At 40.7% G+C, this 18,190-nt stretch overlaps 1 protein-coding gene across 1 annotated transcript; it reads right to left on the bottom strand.

Moving 5' to 3' along the window:
* Positions 1-1,886: 1,886 nt before the first annotated feature.
* Positions 1,887-4,544, bottom strand: LOC125531023 (histidine-containing phosphotransfer protein 1-like). The gene is made up of 5 exons (XM_048695427.1): positions 4,245-4,544; positions 3,822-3,952; positions 3,665-3,733; positions 2,424-2,495; positions 1,887-1,960 (listed from the first exon to the last, which is right to left on the bottom strand). Exons 1-5 carry the CDS (start codon positions 4,299-4,301, stop codon positions 1,894-1,896), a joined length of 396 nt encoding a protein of 131 aa, XP_048551384.1. The 5' UTR covers positions 4,302-4,544; the 3' UTR covers positions 1,887-1,893.
* Between the last annotated feature and the right edge of the window lie 13,646 nt (positions 4,545-18,190).

Genomic DNA, 18,190 nt, shown 5'->3' with positions numbered 1-18,190 from the left:
GCATCACCATGATCTTGCGTGTGCGTAGGAATTTTTTTGAAATTACTACGTTCCCCAATAGTGCCGGTGTCCAGAGTGACTGGATGCGGTATTGTAGTGGTGTCATGGGAGGAGCGCCCATAGTCAAGCCCCGGGGATGTAGCCATATCGGTGAACCTTGTTAACAAATCTTGGTGTCGTGCTCGTGTGATTGCTTTGTCCTTGGATGATCGATGGTGACCTCTGATTTATTCTAACAGATACCACCATGACAAAATTTATCTTATGTAGCTTGGCTAATCCATAATTATTTCATACAATATACTTGCCACGACTTTGTAGAGGTTTATATATAGTTTTGGCCATGGATCATGGCAAATTTTGCTATTAGTTTTGTTTTACTTGTTTCCAAAAAATCATGGCAATTTTGCAATGTGTTTTCTGTTCACTTTTTAATTAGCTTTTTCACATGGATCACGGCAATTCTGGTCTTAAAGAACATTTTGTATCATATAGTACTCGGAATCTCGGATGATCGAGACAGGAAACAAATGTCAAAGATGGTCTTTCTCGTTGACTGTGTCTACTACCAAGGCACTTGCTATTCCTAAAGTGACCCATTACATCTAGAAGTATATATAGTTATCATCCTGCTATGTTTATCTGTCAACTATACTTTGAGGAGGAAAATATATTTGTAATCTCAAGTCAGGGTTACGTGTTCATAATCTCATCTGATAACTGAGTATATCTAAATCTCAAATCAGTCCTGGCTTTCTAGATGTGTAATCCACACGAGGAGGGGATGGAGAGTCAGATACGATGAGTTGGATGAAATATATGATAAACCAAAGAAATAAAATTATTTTGGTACGCACATTGTCACCCAACAACAAACATAACTTGATAATGAAATAACATTACAATGTTCCCCACAATATACCACCATAGTCCATACGCCGACTGCAAACACATGATTTTGTCGAGATTACACTGCCACTGAACTGATACGAGCTAGAAACTGACTAGAACCACAACACCAGATTAACCACTGAAATGCAAAACGATCGCGGATGATTGTTATTTTACCACCAATAATTCAGAACGAAACTACGGATAGTACCACAGAAATCGACACCAGATGAGCAGCTTGTCACTTGATAGAACTATAGACCCCACAAAAGCAAACAACTCCAGGCCATATATGCTAAGTTGAGCATATTCTACGACTTCAAACACAATGTGCAATCAGAACATGCAGCTCCAGCTTTATTGCTTCGGCCTATAGTTTAGGACATGCTGTTGCAGCTGTATTTGAAAATAAGATAGCGCGTAAGTTGCGTATACCACGATCTTACTTAGAAGGAGGACCCAAAGAGTTAAACACAAAATAATTGTAAAGATTATGTCATCATCCAGACAAGAAAGCAAACCATGAAGTCTATTAAATATCAATGGTGTGATATAAGATAAGTTTTGAGGCGAAATTTGGGTGACCATTTCGAGGTACATGAGGCTAAGATTCAGATATCACATACATACCCAAAACAGTTATCTGTGAACGAAGATTTTCAAGTGAGATTTCTAGTAGTCCTAGAAACCAAGTAGTACCTCTAGGTACAGACTTGCCATAGAAAAAAACTTTCCCTGCTTGTCTTTTTCCACAATTAGCACTAGTAATTTAATGCTTGACATGCAAATTAGTCGCATTCATTTCATTAACATGTCTTTTGTCTGTTGTTATGTAGTAAGCTAACATGTCTTTCCTCATATCTATTGTTTAGTTCAACATTTTGCATTTCATGCAAACTTTAGAATAAAAAGAAAAGTGTTTGGAGATTACTATTCTATTTTACTCTAAAGCTACATGCTACTTAGATTTTAAGACGAGTTACAGAAATCAATACCTGAAGCCTATGGTATGAACATGCTGCACAGATCATAGAAATCATTTCTCACAGAATCCAGTGCCTTCAGGCACCTGACAAGAAAAAACTCAGTAAGTTGTGAAGCTCGTTTCCAAGTGCTCATGGAGATGTTATTAATTGATAAAGGAACATGTTATTAATTAATAACTACTGAAAATGCTCATGGCCATTACAATTTGCCTCCTTAAGAACAAAACTCTGCATTGGTAGGGTTATCTTAACAATCCTAAAGGATACAATCAACTAAATTAAAACGGAGAAGTTATATTCCTAACCCGAGAATCTCAGTGGAGTTAGCCAAATATGTCTATATATAATGTCTGAATACATTTAGCAGATTACAAAAGCAGTGAACATGCAATTCCATCAATATATACTCTGATAACACTAATAGTAAGAAAATATGTTCCAGTAGATGACGTGAGCACACTAGGAAATCATTATTCAGTATGAAGATTTCAATAACGAAATGATTGAAAAACAATAGTGTGTGACATGAGAGCACAAATTACTAACCCAATGTTGCTCTTCTCCTGACAACACTCATGGAACTGAATGCAAGTATTCTTCACTCTCCGAGCACCAACACTGCGACATGCAATAGCATACAATGAGGAAAGACCCACAAAATCGGCTTAATGACAGAAAAATAGTATTGTAGTGCTCTCCCTTCATTCTAGCCTCCTAAGCAAATAGATGTACCACCGACTTATGAAATCAACTAAATACAACTATGAAAGCCCAGTGTAAGCAAAGTGATACATTGATCCACTAGGAGTTAACATTTTCAGTAATGAAAGTGTTGTGATCCAAAAAAATACGTATATACCACAAACATACCTAAACCAAGATTCATTAGGCAAGGGATCTATGTCATGCAAAGTTGTGATGCTGAAGGAGAGGGTGACGATTCTACCCAAATTAATTGTATGAGCCCCACTTCAGAAAGGAAAATGTGAAGTGCTTCTCTTTGAGCCCTCTAATGATTAAGCACTACAACAGATGAATGGATGTCAACCTCCAAAACATCAATTGGAAGAGCCACTTAACAAGGTGGATATTTTTTTGCGGGGTAACAAGGTGGATATAAGAGTACTACTCATGGAGCTATATGATTTATGGGAAGTGATTGATATTTGTCCGATCTAATTCATAGAATGGTACAACAGCCAAGGTTTTTTGGATCCAAACCGTAAAGTACTACAATGGCCAAACTGTCCGATGTACATCATAGAACAATACAATGGTCGAATGATTTTGTTAGATCTTAATCATAAAACGGTACTACGCCTGTACAGTTTGTCAGATGTAAATTATAAAACAGTAAAACAGCCAAAGGGTCTTCGTATAGAAATAATATAAGAATATAATGGAAAAATTAATTGGAATATGTCACGTGCTAAATGTTGAGCTACCTAAGATGTACGGAATGGATTATTTTTTGTCAGATCTAGATGATAAATCACTACAACTTGCCAAACTGATATCAACCCTCCCCTTATTTATCTCAATCTATCCATACTTGTTGAGCCGCCTGATCAATTCAGGAAATTGACCACCCTTGCCATAAAACACTATAATGATGAAAATGGACTATAATTCTCCCCCAACATGATAGTATGCCTTATGATGTATCTAGCTGGGATCTAAATACCTAGTTTTCATTCCAAGACACAGAAAACTACAATAGTCCTGATACATACTACTGCACAAACACATACAAAGAGGACATGAAAGAAGAAGGAAAGAGGCCTCACTATAAACTATTTCCCCAGAGCTGATCCACAAATGTGTCCACCTTGCCATAGTCCACACATGGTTGGTCCCTACATAGACATAATCCGAATGCCCAAGTAAGAAGTCAAATCAAACCACCCTACACAAATGATCAGATCACCTGACATGGCAACGTACAATTGCTTGGCGAGCTCGCCAATGATACGCTCACCCTCCTCGCAGAAAAGCATGACAACCTTCGCAACGAAGTCTGGGTTGCCCTCGTCTTGGAGCATCTCAAGTTGCCGGAACTGATCATCCAGCAAACCCTAACCCATCAAAGAAACACAAAAGCAGAAACATCATAATCCAACAATTAATATTGTGTTACACATCCACCATGGGAGAAACTAGAACCCATGGTTTTAAATAGCCTGCTATAGCGTTTACAAAAGGTCTTGCGCTACGGGACTTTGATCCAAACACATGAAAGAACTTTTTAAATAGCTCTGCTATAGCACGCTATAGCGTTTAGAAGAGGTCACCGCTAAGAGGCTTAGCGCGCTATTTAAACTATGCCAGAACCCCACACAAATGGCATCAAAATTGTATATAGCTCACCGCAGCGAACATGTTGGCCACAAGGGTGCTGAGTTGGTTTGACTTCGCCGCCGCCATGGCTACCCACGGCAAGGAGTTAAGCTAGCAGGGAGGAGAAAAGCTAAGCGAGGAGAGGAAAAATGAGGGTGATGTGGTAATGGATGGAGATTGGGGTTGAGTTGGTGCGGTATATATAGGAGAATTTGATTACCAAGTCATTGGCTGTAGCTAGAAACAGAGGGCTGCCATTCCATATTTTTATTGCCCTCATTTATTTCGTCTTTTGTCCTTTCATTAGCTGTACTAGCTGGAAATGGACGACTACCCTTCCTTCTCTTTATTACTCTCGTGTGTTTCCTTTTTTTACCTTCACCTTTGATTATTTTTAGCTAACATTTTATATCAATTAAATGCCTTACTTAGTTTGACTGGTTAGATCTAGGCATTGTTTCATTGGATACCTTTCATTTGCCTCTCACTTTCCAGGATGTTGAATATTAAATTGTTTCGATTATTGTGAGATCGCTAAGTTTTATGTAATATTCTTGATGGGATGTAGGAATAGTTTCATTAGACACCTTTTATTTTCTTGTCTCATTTGGAGTAAGTCATTAATTTGACTAGCTGGATCCATTGCTATTTTCGCTGGATACCATTTATGCTCCAGCTTTTACTTAACTGTTTACAACTCATCCTCATTAACATAATCATATAGTTATATATAGTAGTTAATGTGGATTACGATGATATAGGGATAATGGTGGGCAACGCTATGAATTAAATAATTGCGGGTTGTGTATTCCCTTGTAGCTCCCTTAAGAAATCAAAGTTTAGTGTAGATGACAAGTGTAGATAAAGTTTAGTGTAGCTCCTATTTTTTTCTAAACTATTGTAACTAGCCATCTATGGCATAACATCTGAGGGACGACCAATGTTCGGTCACAAAGGTAGCTAGATCACGACAACTTGATGATATCGGTTACTATCGTGAAGACGACAATAGACGTAAAATGTACGTGGTAAGTTGAAGCAACCGTACAATACCTACCATGTCCGGAAGAACTTTTCTTTATTCATACCATTTAAAGTAAATACAAATATATCACATGTGCCATTATATTGAATCACTATGTACAAAAAGATTTCTTCATGATGTAAGTACTTTTTAGTGGCATGGTCCATTATCATTATGGACATATTATGGTCGATATCATGGTCACCAAACAAGAGTTTATCTTGATGCACGCAACACATTGCTGGATGTCTCTGTGTAATTATATATCAATTACATTACTAGCTAGAAATCAAAAATGACAGCAGTACTCGACATAGCTCTCCCTCCGTTCCTAAATATAAGTCAATATAAATTACATATGGATGTATATACACATATTTTAGAGTGTAGATTCACTTATTTTGCTCCGTATGCAGTTCATGGTGGAATCTTTAAAAAGATTTATATTTAGGAACGGAAGGGGTACTCAGCTAGCTGGTTTTATATTGGTACAACGACCGAACAGCAGAGCTTTGGCTTTGATATCTAGATCATCTATCTGCCCAGGTGGATGTCAATAATACAAACATAAAGGAAATTGTATGTTTTATCCCTTTTGCCTCCTTAAAAAAAATATCCAAACCAAATATTCAGTCTAGAAACCCAAACCACATATTAAATTTTTAATATATGCTGAACCTTTTTTATATACGGTACGGTGAAACAAATTAACTGATGAACATTTTTTATACAAACTAACCTTTTCTTTAGCTTGTAAAGTATGATGAACTATTTTATTAGTATAAATTTAATATTTTTTTTCTAATACACACAAATTTTTTTTGAAAACAAACGACCTAATATGCACAAACAATTTTATCAAATTCTTGAACTAATTCCAAAATTTGCGTTTTTGAATTCACAAATATTTTTCAAATGTAAAAAAATCAAAAATAGTGCTATGAAATTCTTGAATTTTATTAAATGTAAAGTGAAATCACTCAAAATAAAAAACGAAGTGAAAAAATCGAAAGAAGAAAAAGTAACAAACTTACCGTGCGCTGGCACATGCGCGCTGTTACAAGTTGGGCCAGATCCTACTTCTCGCATGGGTCGGAGAATAGCCTAGTAATGTGTACCTCCCATCGCAGCGTGCTGGTTAAATTGAGCCGGCCAATTTCTAGCTTTTCCACCTCACTGGTTAGTTTTCCCTTATTGTCTTGTTTTTCCCTTCCGATTTTTCTTTCTTTCTTCTTTTTCATTTTTTCGTTTTCTATGTGTGCTTTCCTTTTTGTACATATTTTTTTTGAAGAATACTTTTTGAATTTCGCAAGCATTTTCTGAGTGCGAGAAAATTTACAAGTCATGAACACTTGTTTAATTCCTTCGTGTTTTTTGATATAATTTTTTTAAGTTAGTGAACATTTCCCAATTTTGTGAAATGTTTTTAAATCTGAGAACTTTTTCTCAAATCGACATAAAAATTCGAAATTTCGGAACAAAATTTGAAATTAGTGGATATTTTTTTAACACATGGATATCATTTGAATTGACAAATATTTGTAAATTGATGAATAATTTTTCAAATTTGGGAACTTTATTTGGTCTCCACAAGAATTTCGAAAAACAATACAATATTTGAAATTCAACAAACAAGTTTTGAGATTATAATTTTTTTAATTCATTTTTTAGAAATTCATGTACATTTTTGTTATTCGTAAAAATTATCAATCCCGAAAATATTTCAAATTCATGAACACTTTTCAAAATTTGGAATAAATTTTCAAATTCATGAATCATTTTTGTAACAAAGAACATTTTTTAAAATCTATAAAAAAATTAGTTGAGATTTTGGAATAGTTTTTGAAGTGAAAAGGCAAGAAGAAACAAAGAAAAATGAATAAAACATGAGCGCCTAGCCCGAATGTGGATTGCCCAAAATGGCGTGTGGGGAACCTTGGGTGCGCGTTAGCTCACTTTCCAGTGCGCATGTCGCGAAATAGGACTCGTGAAGGCGTATGGCCTAGTTAGCATGGGCGCACACATGTTGCCCTCTTTTGAGATAGTTGCCCCCACTCAGCGGACATGGATAAACTGAGCTCGAGCTCATATGAGCTTGGTGAATAGTAAAATCCAAAAAAATGAAAATAAATCCAAACAAATCTGAATTTTTTTTGTGGCAACATTTGACAAATGTTTTAGATTCTGGCAAAATTTCATCGTAAAATGACATTTGTGTAAGTCATGGCAAAAAAAACAAAATTGATGCTGCAAAAGCTATTCTTGGAGTGTTGATTTTATTACTTTGGTCACAACCTCCACATATGTTATTTCGTGATGAAAATTTGCAAGCACGGAAAACATTTGTTAAATTTTTTCAAAAAAAATTCAGAATCTTTTGAATTTTCTTTGTTTTGTTTTTGGATTTTACTCGAGCTCATATGAGCTCGAGCTGAGAAGGCTACTCACAGCACTGGGCCCATTTTTTCTTTTCTTTTCGAATGACCTTATATTGTAAATCTATAAGGGCAGCCAACCACTTAGAAACATCCCAACAAGAGGAAACGAGAGCTCCTATTCGGCGCTTATAGCACCCGCTAAACAAACTGGCGCTCAAGGGCAAGCTAGATGGGCCATAACGCACGAGGCCACATGACCTTTGATTTTTTTTACCGTAGACCATTCTTAATTGAACTTTGACTTTTTTGCGATAGAATTGACCTTTGACTTTGACAGTTGAGCTTTAAATATTGACCGTTGCAAAAGTTCCTCAATTTGAAAAAGTTAGCCAAAGTGTAAAAAGTTCACTAATTTAAAAAATTCAGAAATTTGGAAGTTTTCCCTAATTTCAAAATAGTTCAAAATTTTGAGAATCTTTTTAAATTTGGTAAAAGTCCATGAATTTGATATAAGTTCAGGAATTTGAAAAAATCACCAAATTAAAAATAATCATAAAATTTGATTAGTTTCCGAATCTCATAAAATTTCACGCACTCGACAAAAAATGTAAAAGAAAAGAAAAAAAAGGGAGAAAGAAAAACAAAAACAAAAAACTGAACAAAACAAACCTAAATAAACCACATAAAACCACCCCAGAAAAAATGAGAGGAACAGGTTCAGAAAAAACAATATGGGTTGGCCCACTACGGAAGGGGTAATGGAACCTCTCTATAGGTATTTGGTATTATTTGCGCCTTAACCGGTGCTAGAGGCACGGAATAGTATCCAAGCGAGGAAATAGCGTAGCCTAAATGCGTGTTTCATGGGAAGTAATTAGAGAAAGGGAATTGAAATTGAAATGGTATGAGGCTTCAAAGTTATTCTTTGGTGAGGGGGTTGGGAATTCATGAGAGAATAGGCATGACACTTAAGACTCTAACTCCAACAATTTATTAGGAGAGGGGGTGGGAATTGAAAGGAAATTGTTTTAGTGAGTCAATAACTCTTCATCATAACTTACATTAACTTCTCAGTTCTAGTCTCTCGTCAATTCCCATAGACTAAGCAAGGGAATAGAATTTCTCTTCAAATTCTCACAAAATTCCAATCATGCGCCAAATAGAGGATTGGAAACAAAATGACTCTTCTCATGTCTAATGTTAATACAACTCTTTACTCTAAAATACCATTCCCCTTCCCAAATATTGCAAAACGTGCAATAAGACTAACGAGGCCTCCAGGAAGGTTGCTACAAGGGGGCTTTCGAGTTGGCCGGCCCATTGCACGACCATAGAAGGAAGGGCCGGGAGTGAGATGTGTATTATAGCTAACCACAAAAGTGCTATTCTGTGCGCGAGCACAGATGCCCTCGATATCTTTGCTCCTCTTTCCCCTCAAGATTCCCAAAGCACAGAGTATAGGCCCAAGTATATCACATGTATTTATATTATTATGCAGGGCTGGTTGCCCACAGCTGACTGCAAGGCCACATCACGATGTCGGCCTCCACCATAGCGGCTCGGAATTTGACATACGATGTGGGTCGTTACACACTGGATTCTGGACTAACGCCAACAGCTAGCCCATTTATTGCATCCCACTGTCTACCAATCTTATTCTACACTATCTGTATCCATCTATTCTCCTCACCTTCCACACACACTAAAATCCACCTGCGCCCAAATTCGTTGTCATCTCTAATCCAGAGCGCTGCCCCGAGCTGTCTTAATCGATGTCTACTTCCGCATCCTCCGGTGGCCATGAGTAGATGTTTCCCTTGACAGAGCAACCGCTGTTAGCTGAAGTCAATCCAAATGTAGTTCAGATAAGAAATCGTAAACCATATGGGTCAGTACCTCTGCTGATACTATGTGGTGCTTCGAACTTGCATCCGGCTGTGTGATGGCTGATCCAGCTCCAGATAAGCATTGAAGGAGTCATCAAACTTGGCTTCAAGTTGCCCAACAGTCTTCAGCACTTCTATCTGTATACTCAGCAAAGGATCAATAGAGGACAAATAAAGGTCAGCAGCCACTCTGCTGCTGTTTTTGTAATCTAGCCTCTACTTTTCCAACTCTTGTGTTTCGAAATTCGAATCCAATGGACACACTGTACACGTGTAACCTGCTACATGGTTACCCTTGTTGGAATTGCAACCTCCAACGCTAGCTTGAAAAACGTTCTTATATAATGGAACGGAGGCAGTAGCATTTAATTTTATGAGATGGCGCTTTGCATATCAATCAGCTCTAAGTATGCACCAAACTATAGCAATTTCTTCCCTCAACGACGTGTCCAGTACTCCAGTACTACATATTAAGAAATTCCTTAATATCCTGACCATCAAATATTCAGAAAGCATAGGAATCCAATGAAAATTCAGAAAGATGACCATCACCACAAACCCATTTTCCGATGGTAGGGAACACCAATATATCAATTTAAATCGGCATTACTGCTGGAAAGCATAGTCATAACTGGATAAAAACTAGAGAACATGGATTGACAAACAATAATGAGTTCTACGAAGATCGACAGAGGACAGTCATCACAGCGTGTGCTAAGTTAAGTTCGCAATAACAACATCTTTACAATCTAGGACACACTTGTTCGACGACACCATTCATTACCATCTACTAAGGGAGACACACAATCACTCAACACTGATCACATTACCGCAATCCCAGCTACAGTAGCCGACCTGACCACATTGCCGCAATCCCACCTGCAATCCCAAAAAATCAGCATCATCCTTACAATCATTATGCAGCAAGTTTCACCCTCATCAACGGTCTCCCTTGCAATTTTCACAAGCAACATAAATAAAAGTCTACTTCTTATGCAACAATGTGCAGCCCAACAAATTCTGCAAACATGGAAAGTTTTTAGAAAAGAAACAAACAACATCCTTACAATTCTAGTCCATTTCTCCTCGCAGTTCTCCTCGGATTCTCTGTCAAACTTAGCCTCACATACGTTTGCACAAACATGTGCATGGGACACCTCGACGGCACATAATTCTTCAACATGTGGTTGGCGCTCTCACTCCTTTGTGTGTTGGTCCTCTTCACACAGTACACACCCTTAAAATAAGGATTAGCCCATTTCTGCCTAATCTCACAAAGTTGTGTCATGTAAGGATGTGCCCTCAGCTTGTATTTGTCCAACAACATTTCCCATCCTCTCTCAAATTCATCTACCGACAGCATGTGGTGGTTTACCACCTTATGAAATTCTGCTCTGAACTCACTTTTTTTGGTGTACAAAGCTCCCAATGACTCCTTTGCTTTCTTCAACGCGTGCCATTTGCACCACCGGTGAGTTGTGTCTAGCATGATGCTCTTGATAGCCAGCTCCATGGCACGATTTTGGTCTGACAAAAGAGGTAGACATCAGTTCACAACTATCGACATGCACCCGCACCACTTCAAGAGCTATGTACCTAGTCATCCATGCATAGTACAGTACATGGGAGCATGGTCACTGGTGGAGAACCACCCATCATCCTGAGAAACTCTGAGAATAGTCACTTGAAACTCTCTGCTATCTCGTCCCGGACTCCAACACTGGGAGAAAATCTTTTAACAACAACATTAACTCCAAAGGTAGCCCGACTCCCGTGTCGCCTACCTCTGGGCGCCCCGGGAGACACTCCCGCCGCCACCGCCCCAGGTCCCAGATCCTTGCCTCCCTCGCCGTCGGCCTCTGCCGCGGTGGCGGCGGGCACGCGCCAAAGGTAGCATGGATGGTTCTAGCGTTGGTGTTCTGTTGATGAAGACTTGGGCATCAGATCCAATCGGACCTCGATTCCGGCCGGCGGCGTGCAACGTCAGCCATAGTTGCTGACCACATATTGGCATGTGGAGGAGCACGGAGCTGGCTCGCCCTTGTGTAGGGGGACGCCTCGTCCAGATCCTATCGGGACTCGCAGCCGCCGCCAGTCGGGATGCCATGATCTCGTTTTCCTGCAAAGGTGGCTCTGTCGAGGAGGCCGGAGATGAGGTCCCGCCCCTATTTCTACAGTAATATGCAAGGGATGGCAGTGCTTCCAATCGTTGCGGCGGTCTTGGGCACGCATCGCCAGCCGGCAGCAGTTCAAGGTACCACTAGCCCCAGGTGGCCTTGGCTAGATGCGCGGCTCCCGGATCTCCGGCCTGCGGTGGTGGGCTGGTGGCCTCATTGCTGTGTGGTGACCATTGAAAGAAAGATCTTCGTGAGGATTGCTCCAGATCCGATGGTTCACTTCGACGATGAGATGTAAACTGTAGGTTATGGCTTTATGCAAAGGAATGGTTGTGTAGTGGCGGCAGTACATCGCATGTAGCTGCTGGGATCGTGGAAAAGCGGTGCTGACAAACATGGATAACATCGATGGTGGTGCTACTCAAGCACACAGTCTCGAGCTCTGGGGTGAAAGCCTAGGTCTGACCCGAGGTGGTTATACCTGCCAATGAAGATGTTTTTACGTCGTTACCTTGTTGAAGGCATTGCTCGGATAAGCTCGGACTAGTTCTTAAGGGTGAAAATCTAGACTGGCCTTGGTGGTTGGATCCGGTGACGGTGACGCTTGAGTGTCGCTTCCTTTCTGAAGGCATTGCCGTCGAAGAATATCGTGGTCCATGTGATGTCATTAGATGATTGGTGCGGATATGGTCATTTCTGTAGTTTGTGATAGTGGACCTGATCGCTTTTAGTTTTTTTTACTCGCCTATACATAGCTTTGGTCGTTCATGCTATTTGCTAGTGTTTTTTATGTGTGTGTTGGTGTTGGCTGCGTGCATCCTAATTATGCAGAGGCCGGGTATGTGCTCGTTGTGTTTGTATCTTCTTGATGCTCCATTTTGAGCCAATAAAATACACCTTTTATCGAAAAAAATCTCGTCCCAAACTAGCACACCTACCAGTATCACACTCTGAAAATGATTGTTGACTCCAACAAACAGAGCACCCATAGACTATCTCTTGCATGCACTTGGTCCTCTCCACATTTAGCCGACTCTTTCCGTACTGTATGCCAAAACCTTTTCCCCATGAGTATAGATTGTAGAAGTTGTAAGCCTCTCCCAAGGAGTCGAAAGTACTCCCAAGAACAAGTGTGGTCACATTTTCAGCCGGATTCTCTCCAAAACACCTGACAGCCTTCTCAAACGCACTGAGTCGATTTGGGCATGGTGCTCTGCTAGGTGCACCAGAAAAATCCTCAGCCTGCAAACACCAAGCACTTTTTAGCATGGACTACTTGAATGCAGTGAACTAACTCCTCTAAACCAAAAGGTTGTAATTGCTTGATTTCCATAGTTATGTCAGTTTTCAATTACTAGATCATTGCATCTCTGTAGAGATAAGGACACTTCTCCACTTACCTCTTATTCCATCTGGGCGCCTCGGGATTCATCTTCCCCGTCGATAGCTCAGACGTCGGAGGGAGATCTCCTTTTGCCCACGACAGCCTCCTTCGCTGACAAGAACCGTTCTTGTTTGCTGTCCGCTGCCTGATACTAATGCGGCATCGCCAACACAGCGCCATTCGCAACAAGAGAGCTAGGCACCAAACTCTCTCCTATCTCCTCAAGCAGAGCAGATCTAAATCATGGGGAAAAGCAATAGCACTCAATCAACTACCCAATGCCCTACAAATGTGTTGGGGAACGCAGTAATTTCAAAAAAAATCCTACGCACACGCAAGATCATGGTGATGCATAGCAACGAGAGGGGAGAGTATCGTCCACGTACCCTCGTAGACCGTAAACGGAAGCGTTATGAGAACGCGGATGATGTAGTCGTACGTCTTCACGATCCGACCGATCCAAGTACCGAGCGCACGGCACCTCCGAGTTTAGCACACGTTCAGCTCGATGACGTCCCACGAACTCCGATCCAGCAGAGCTTCGAGGGAGAGTTCCGTCAGCATGACGGCGTGATGACGGTGATGATGTTGCTACCGACGCAGGGCTTCGCCTAAGCACTGCTACGATATGATCGAGGTGGATTATGGTGGAGGGGGCACCGCACACGGCTTGGAACAATCAACTTGTGTGTCTTTGGGTGCCCCCCGCCCCCGTATATAAAGGAGCAAGGGGGGAGGCCGGCCGGCCTTGGTGCGCCCCAAGGAGGGGAGGAATCCTCCTCGTAGTAGGAGTAAGATTCATCCTTTCCCAATCCTACTAGGAAAGGGGAAGGATGAAGGAAAGAAAGGGAGAGGGAGAGTGAAAGAGGGGCCGCACCCCCCCTCCCCTAGTCCAATTCGGACTCCTCATGGGAGGGGGCGTGCCACCTCCTGGGCTGCTGTCCTCTCTCTCCCCTCAGGCCCACTAAGGCCCAATACTTCTCCGGGGGGTTTCGGTAACCCCTCCGACACTCCGGTTTTCTCCGAAACCATCCGGAACACTTCCGGTGTCTGAATATAGCCGTCCAATATATCAATCTTTAGATCTCGACCATTTCGAGACTCCTCGTCATGTCCGTAATCACATCCGGGACTCCGAACTACCTTCGGTACATCAAAACACATAAACTCATAATACCGATCGTCACCGAACTTTAAGCGTGCGGACCCTACGGGTTTGAGAACTATGTAGAAATGACCGAGACTCGTCTCCGGTCAATAACCAATAGCGGAACCTGGATGCTCATATTGGTTCCTACATATTCTACGAAGATCTTTATCGGTCAAACCGCATAACAACATATGTTGTTCCCTTTGTCATCGGTATGTTACTTGCCCGAGATTCGATCATCGGTATCCTCATACCTAGTTCAATCTCGTTACTGGCAAGTCTCTTTACTCGTTTCGTAATACATCATCCCGCAACTAACTCATTAGTCACAATGCTTGCAAGGCTTATAGTGATGTGCATTACCGAGAGGGCCCAGAGATACCTCTCCGACAATCGGAGTGACAAATCCTAATCTCGATCTATGCCAACTCAACAGGTACCATCAGAGACACCTGTAGAGAACCTTTATAATCACCCAGTTACATGGTGACGTTTGGTAGCACACAAAGTGTTCCTCCGGTACTCGGGAGTTGCATAATCTCATAGTCATAGGAACATGTATAAGTCATGAAGAAAGCGCAACAAACTAAACGATCATCATGCTAAGCTAACGGATGGGTCAAGTCAATCACATCATTCTCTAATGATGTGATCCCGTTAATCAAATGACAACTCATGTCTATGGTTAGGAAACATAACCATCATTGATTTAACGAGCTAGTCAAGTAGAGGCAAACTAGTGACACTTTGTTTGTCTGTGTATTCACACATGTACTAAGTTTCCAGTTAATACAATTCTAGCATGAATAATAAACATTTATCATGATATAAGGAAATATAAATAACAACTTTATTGTTGCCTCTAGGGCATATTTCCTTCAAAATGGAGACAATACCGCCGAGGAAGCAACGATCCACGTACCTGCCATGGTGGATCGCCGTCGCCGCTCCAGACCTCTATCTCGCAATCCTCGCCTCCAAAACACCACTCACGTTGCAAGAGAAGACGCTGGACCCTGCATTCTATTCGGGGCCGCAACGCCCATACCGAAAAGCGAACTTGCTGATCCATGGATCAACTCGCCGACGGCAAACTGCCGTCCATCCTCGCCTTAACTCTGGTCAATGTACTCAGTTAGGTTGGCTCACCCCCCGTTCTGCCACGTACATATTTCGGCATAGTGCTCGATTTCTGGCAGACCAAAGATGCCCGTATAAACTAATGGCGCAAATCCAAACGTGCTAACTGACATTGTGGATAACGAGCGCATTTGTGCTCGTGATCAGTTACTCCAAAAAAGCAAACACTTTTAAAAATTGAACACTGTTTAAAAAAGGCTAACATTTCAAAAAATTCATGAACATTAAAGAAATTCCGAATAATCTTTGAATATTTGATCAGAATTATATGTAGGAATTCTGGTCCTATTGTTGTTTGACTTCAAGCTTATCAACTTTCTTTTGGCAAAACAATATACCTCATGTTATGCCAGTAAACCATCATTTTCCTTGGGGTTGAAACTAGAATATACAGTTAACTGAGAAATAATCAACTGTTCCAATGTGGACTTGAGAATTTCAGTTAACTAATTTTGAATCTAAAAAAATGACCCTCATGACATTATCCAATATGCTAATTATTACAACACAAATGCTCAACATATTTAGTGATTACCTTAGTATTGTAATTGGTGATTGAATGTGTAATTTCCACAGTGTGGTGGCAAATAATGACTATAAGAGTATATATTTTCAGTTCATATATTTTGACTTTTGCGGGAAGATGTTGTTTCGTTGACAGTTGTAATGGTCATTTTTCTGCTGTGATGACTTATGAACCAACTAATCCACATGGAACACTAAGCCTAACCTAGCCTATGGAGATTACACAAGCTACTTCAAGTTACCCAAAGTTGTGTGCGCGGTAAGAAAACAATAGGCTACCACACTCTTTTATCCCCTCTCTCATACGTTGTAAGTGCATCTAGTGGCTCCTAGGGTTTTTTGGATGATTAACGAGAAAAAGTTATGAGACTAAATGTATTTGTGAGTATACATAGGTGAAAGTGCCCGAGGATTTGGTTTAACATGAGTTATGACCCCTAAAAATTGTGTTGACAACGAAGACTTTCAGAATGCATGTTCGTGGAACAATCCGCTCGCAATGAGGGATATGAAGCATAGTGAGGACTTTTGTTTTCTAGTTTAATTTCTCTCTTTTTGAGTCATAGGGCAAACCATACTATTAAAGGGGGGGGGTCTATGTGACCATTGAGATTCAGGTCTTCCATGATGCTCAACCCAAAACCTACTTCTTCGAGTGAAGACTTGGAAATCTCTTCCAACTATGATTTTCTCTCTGAGTCCGATACGATATTCTTCAGGACTTCGAGGAAAAATCAAGTGCAGTCGAGTCAAATTGACTTATTCCACAAGTAAGACGTAGCCCGTATTTGAAATCCAACCATTACTCTCCAAGTGCCGGTTGTCCATTAGGCGGCCAAGGCCCTTATTGGTTATTCCACACCTCGGGATGCTCCGCCACCCCACTCAAACCTGAGATAGTTGGTTCCTCTAGAGAGAATTGACAAGAGCTTCTTAGAGCAACCCATTCTTCGCGAGAATTGTGAGAACCTAGTGAGGAAATACCCTAGAGTCTAAAACAACCAAGTAATTGAGCATCACTAGACAGTTAGGTGTTAATCCTGAGCCTTAGAGAGTAATTGTGGATGGCTAAAGAACAAATATGTGAAGGTCTCGAAGATCTAACACGAGTGATTGGGTGAAGCCTGAGTGAATTTAGCTTAAGGAGAATAGGGTGTGGACATTGTCCTCTGAGTTAAATATAGACCCCTCCAACAAGACGGAGAGTTGCGTGAGCAACTCGAACCGGTCAAACAAATCTTTATCTTCGTCAAGCTATGAGTTTTACTTTCCCAAACTAATTTACCTTTGTAACTTGCACGTGTTTGTCAATCATTCCCCGTCTTGTTAATTTCTCTATGAATGTTTCGAAGACCATTATGAGAATAGTTATTCCATTGCCTATGCTATGTTTTCCCTTGGATGCACTGCTACTTAGATTTACCTATGTTTAGCTAGTTGTTTCTCTGTCCAGTTTAGTTTACTCTCTATTATGTCCAGTAATTGTTCTACATACATTGTTTTACTTCAGTAAACCCATCTTTATTAAATATTTGCCTAATCTCCCATTCAACCCCACCACTTCTGGTGAGTGGAGATAGGAACAATGCTACTGGTGTGTATGTTATTCACATGTCCTGCTTCCTGTCGTGCATTTGGTATTGCAAACCCTATCCTTGTCCACATGGTGAACGCTCCCTCATCACCAATAAACCTTGCATCCTCCTCCTACATTCTCGCTCGCCACTAGTTCGAACCTCACGCCTCCATGATCTCCTTCACCCAACCAAGACACGATACCAACACCATCAAAGCACGCACATCGGGACAACACTAACTGAAACATGGGTATCATGTCGAGAGGAATTACATTTGTTTACCAGATTTGTATTTCACCAAAACAGACAACTAAAAGTGGGATGAATAGAACCTAGGTCAAAAGAGGACGCTACCAACCGATTCACACAGTTGGCTACACGTGTTGTAGTTTGCGGCCCAAAGGTCCCACTGCCGAGGCAGTGCCATATATAGTTTGGAGTGTGGTGAGGCAATCACATGTTGGAGACGTGGGTAGGGCTGGACCAAAAGCTCGTAGCTCGTGAGCTTAATGAGCGCTCGATAGTTCGGCTCGTTAAGCTCATAGCTCGCTTCTTAATGAACAGAGTCAATCATTGATTTTAGCTCGTTAAACTTAACGAGCTTAACGAGCGAGCTAACGAGTTTCACGAGTAGCTCATTAAGCTCATTAGTAACAACACAACACATATTTTTATCTTATGTGACAAACTTTTTGTAGCACCTCAGCCTATCTATTTAATCTAATCGACATATGAGGCAACAAACTACTTTATTTCTTTTTGTAGTCACCATATTTCATCTTGAAAACCATACAT

The sequence above is a fragment of the Triticum urartu genome, unplaced genomic scaffold, assembly GCF_003073215.2.
Source record: "Triticum urartu cultivar G1812 unplaced genomic scaffold, Tu2.1 TuUngrouped_contig_6730, whole genome shotgun sequence".
Lineage (NCBI taxonomy): Eukaryota > Viridiplantae > Streptophyta > Magnoliopsida > Poales > Poaceae > Triticum > Triticum urartu.
This window is presented reverse-complemented; position numbering and strand designations above follow the sequence as displayed.

What these genes read in the sequence shown, in the direction of transcription:
- LOC125531023 (XM_048695427.1), bottom strand. Translation starts at nt 4,301, where the DNA reads ATGGCGGCGGCGAAGTCAAACCAACTCAGCACCCTTGTGGCCAACATG. An exon ending in CTCTGGGGAAATAGTTTATA is followed by an intron (nt 2,496 to 3,664) that starts GTGAGGCCTCTT and finishes TGCATGTCGCAG; the next exon opens with TGTTGGTGCTCGGAGAGTGA. An exon ending in CAGGAGAAGAGCAACATTGG is followed by an intron (nt 1,961 to 2,423) that starts GTTAGTAATTTG and finishes TTTTCTTGTCAG; the next exon opens with GTGCCTGAAGGCACTGGATT.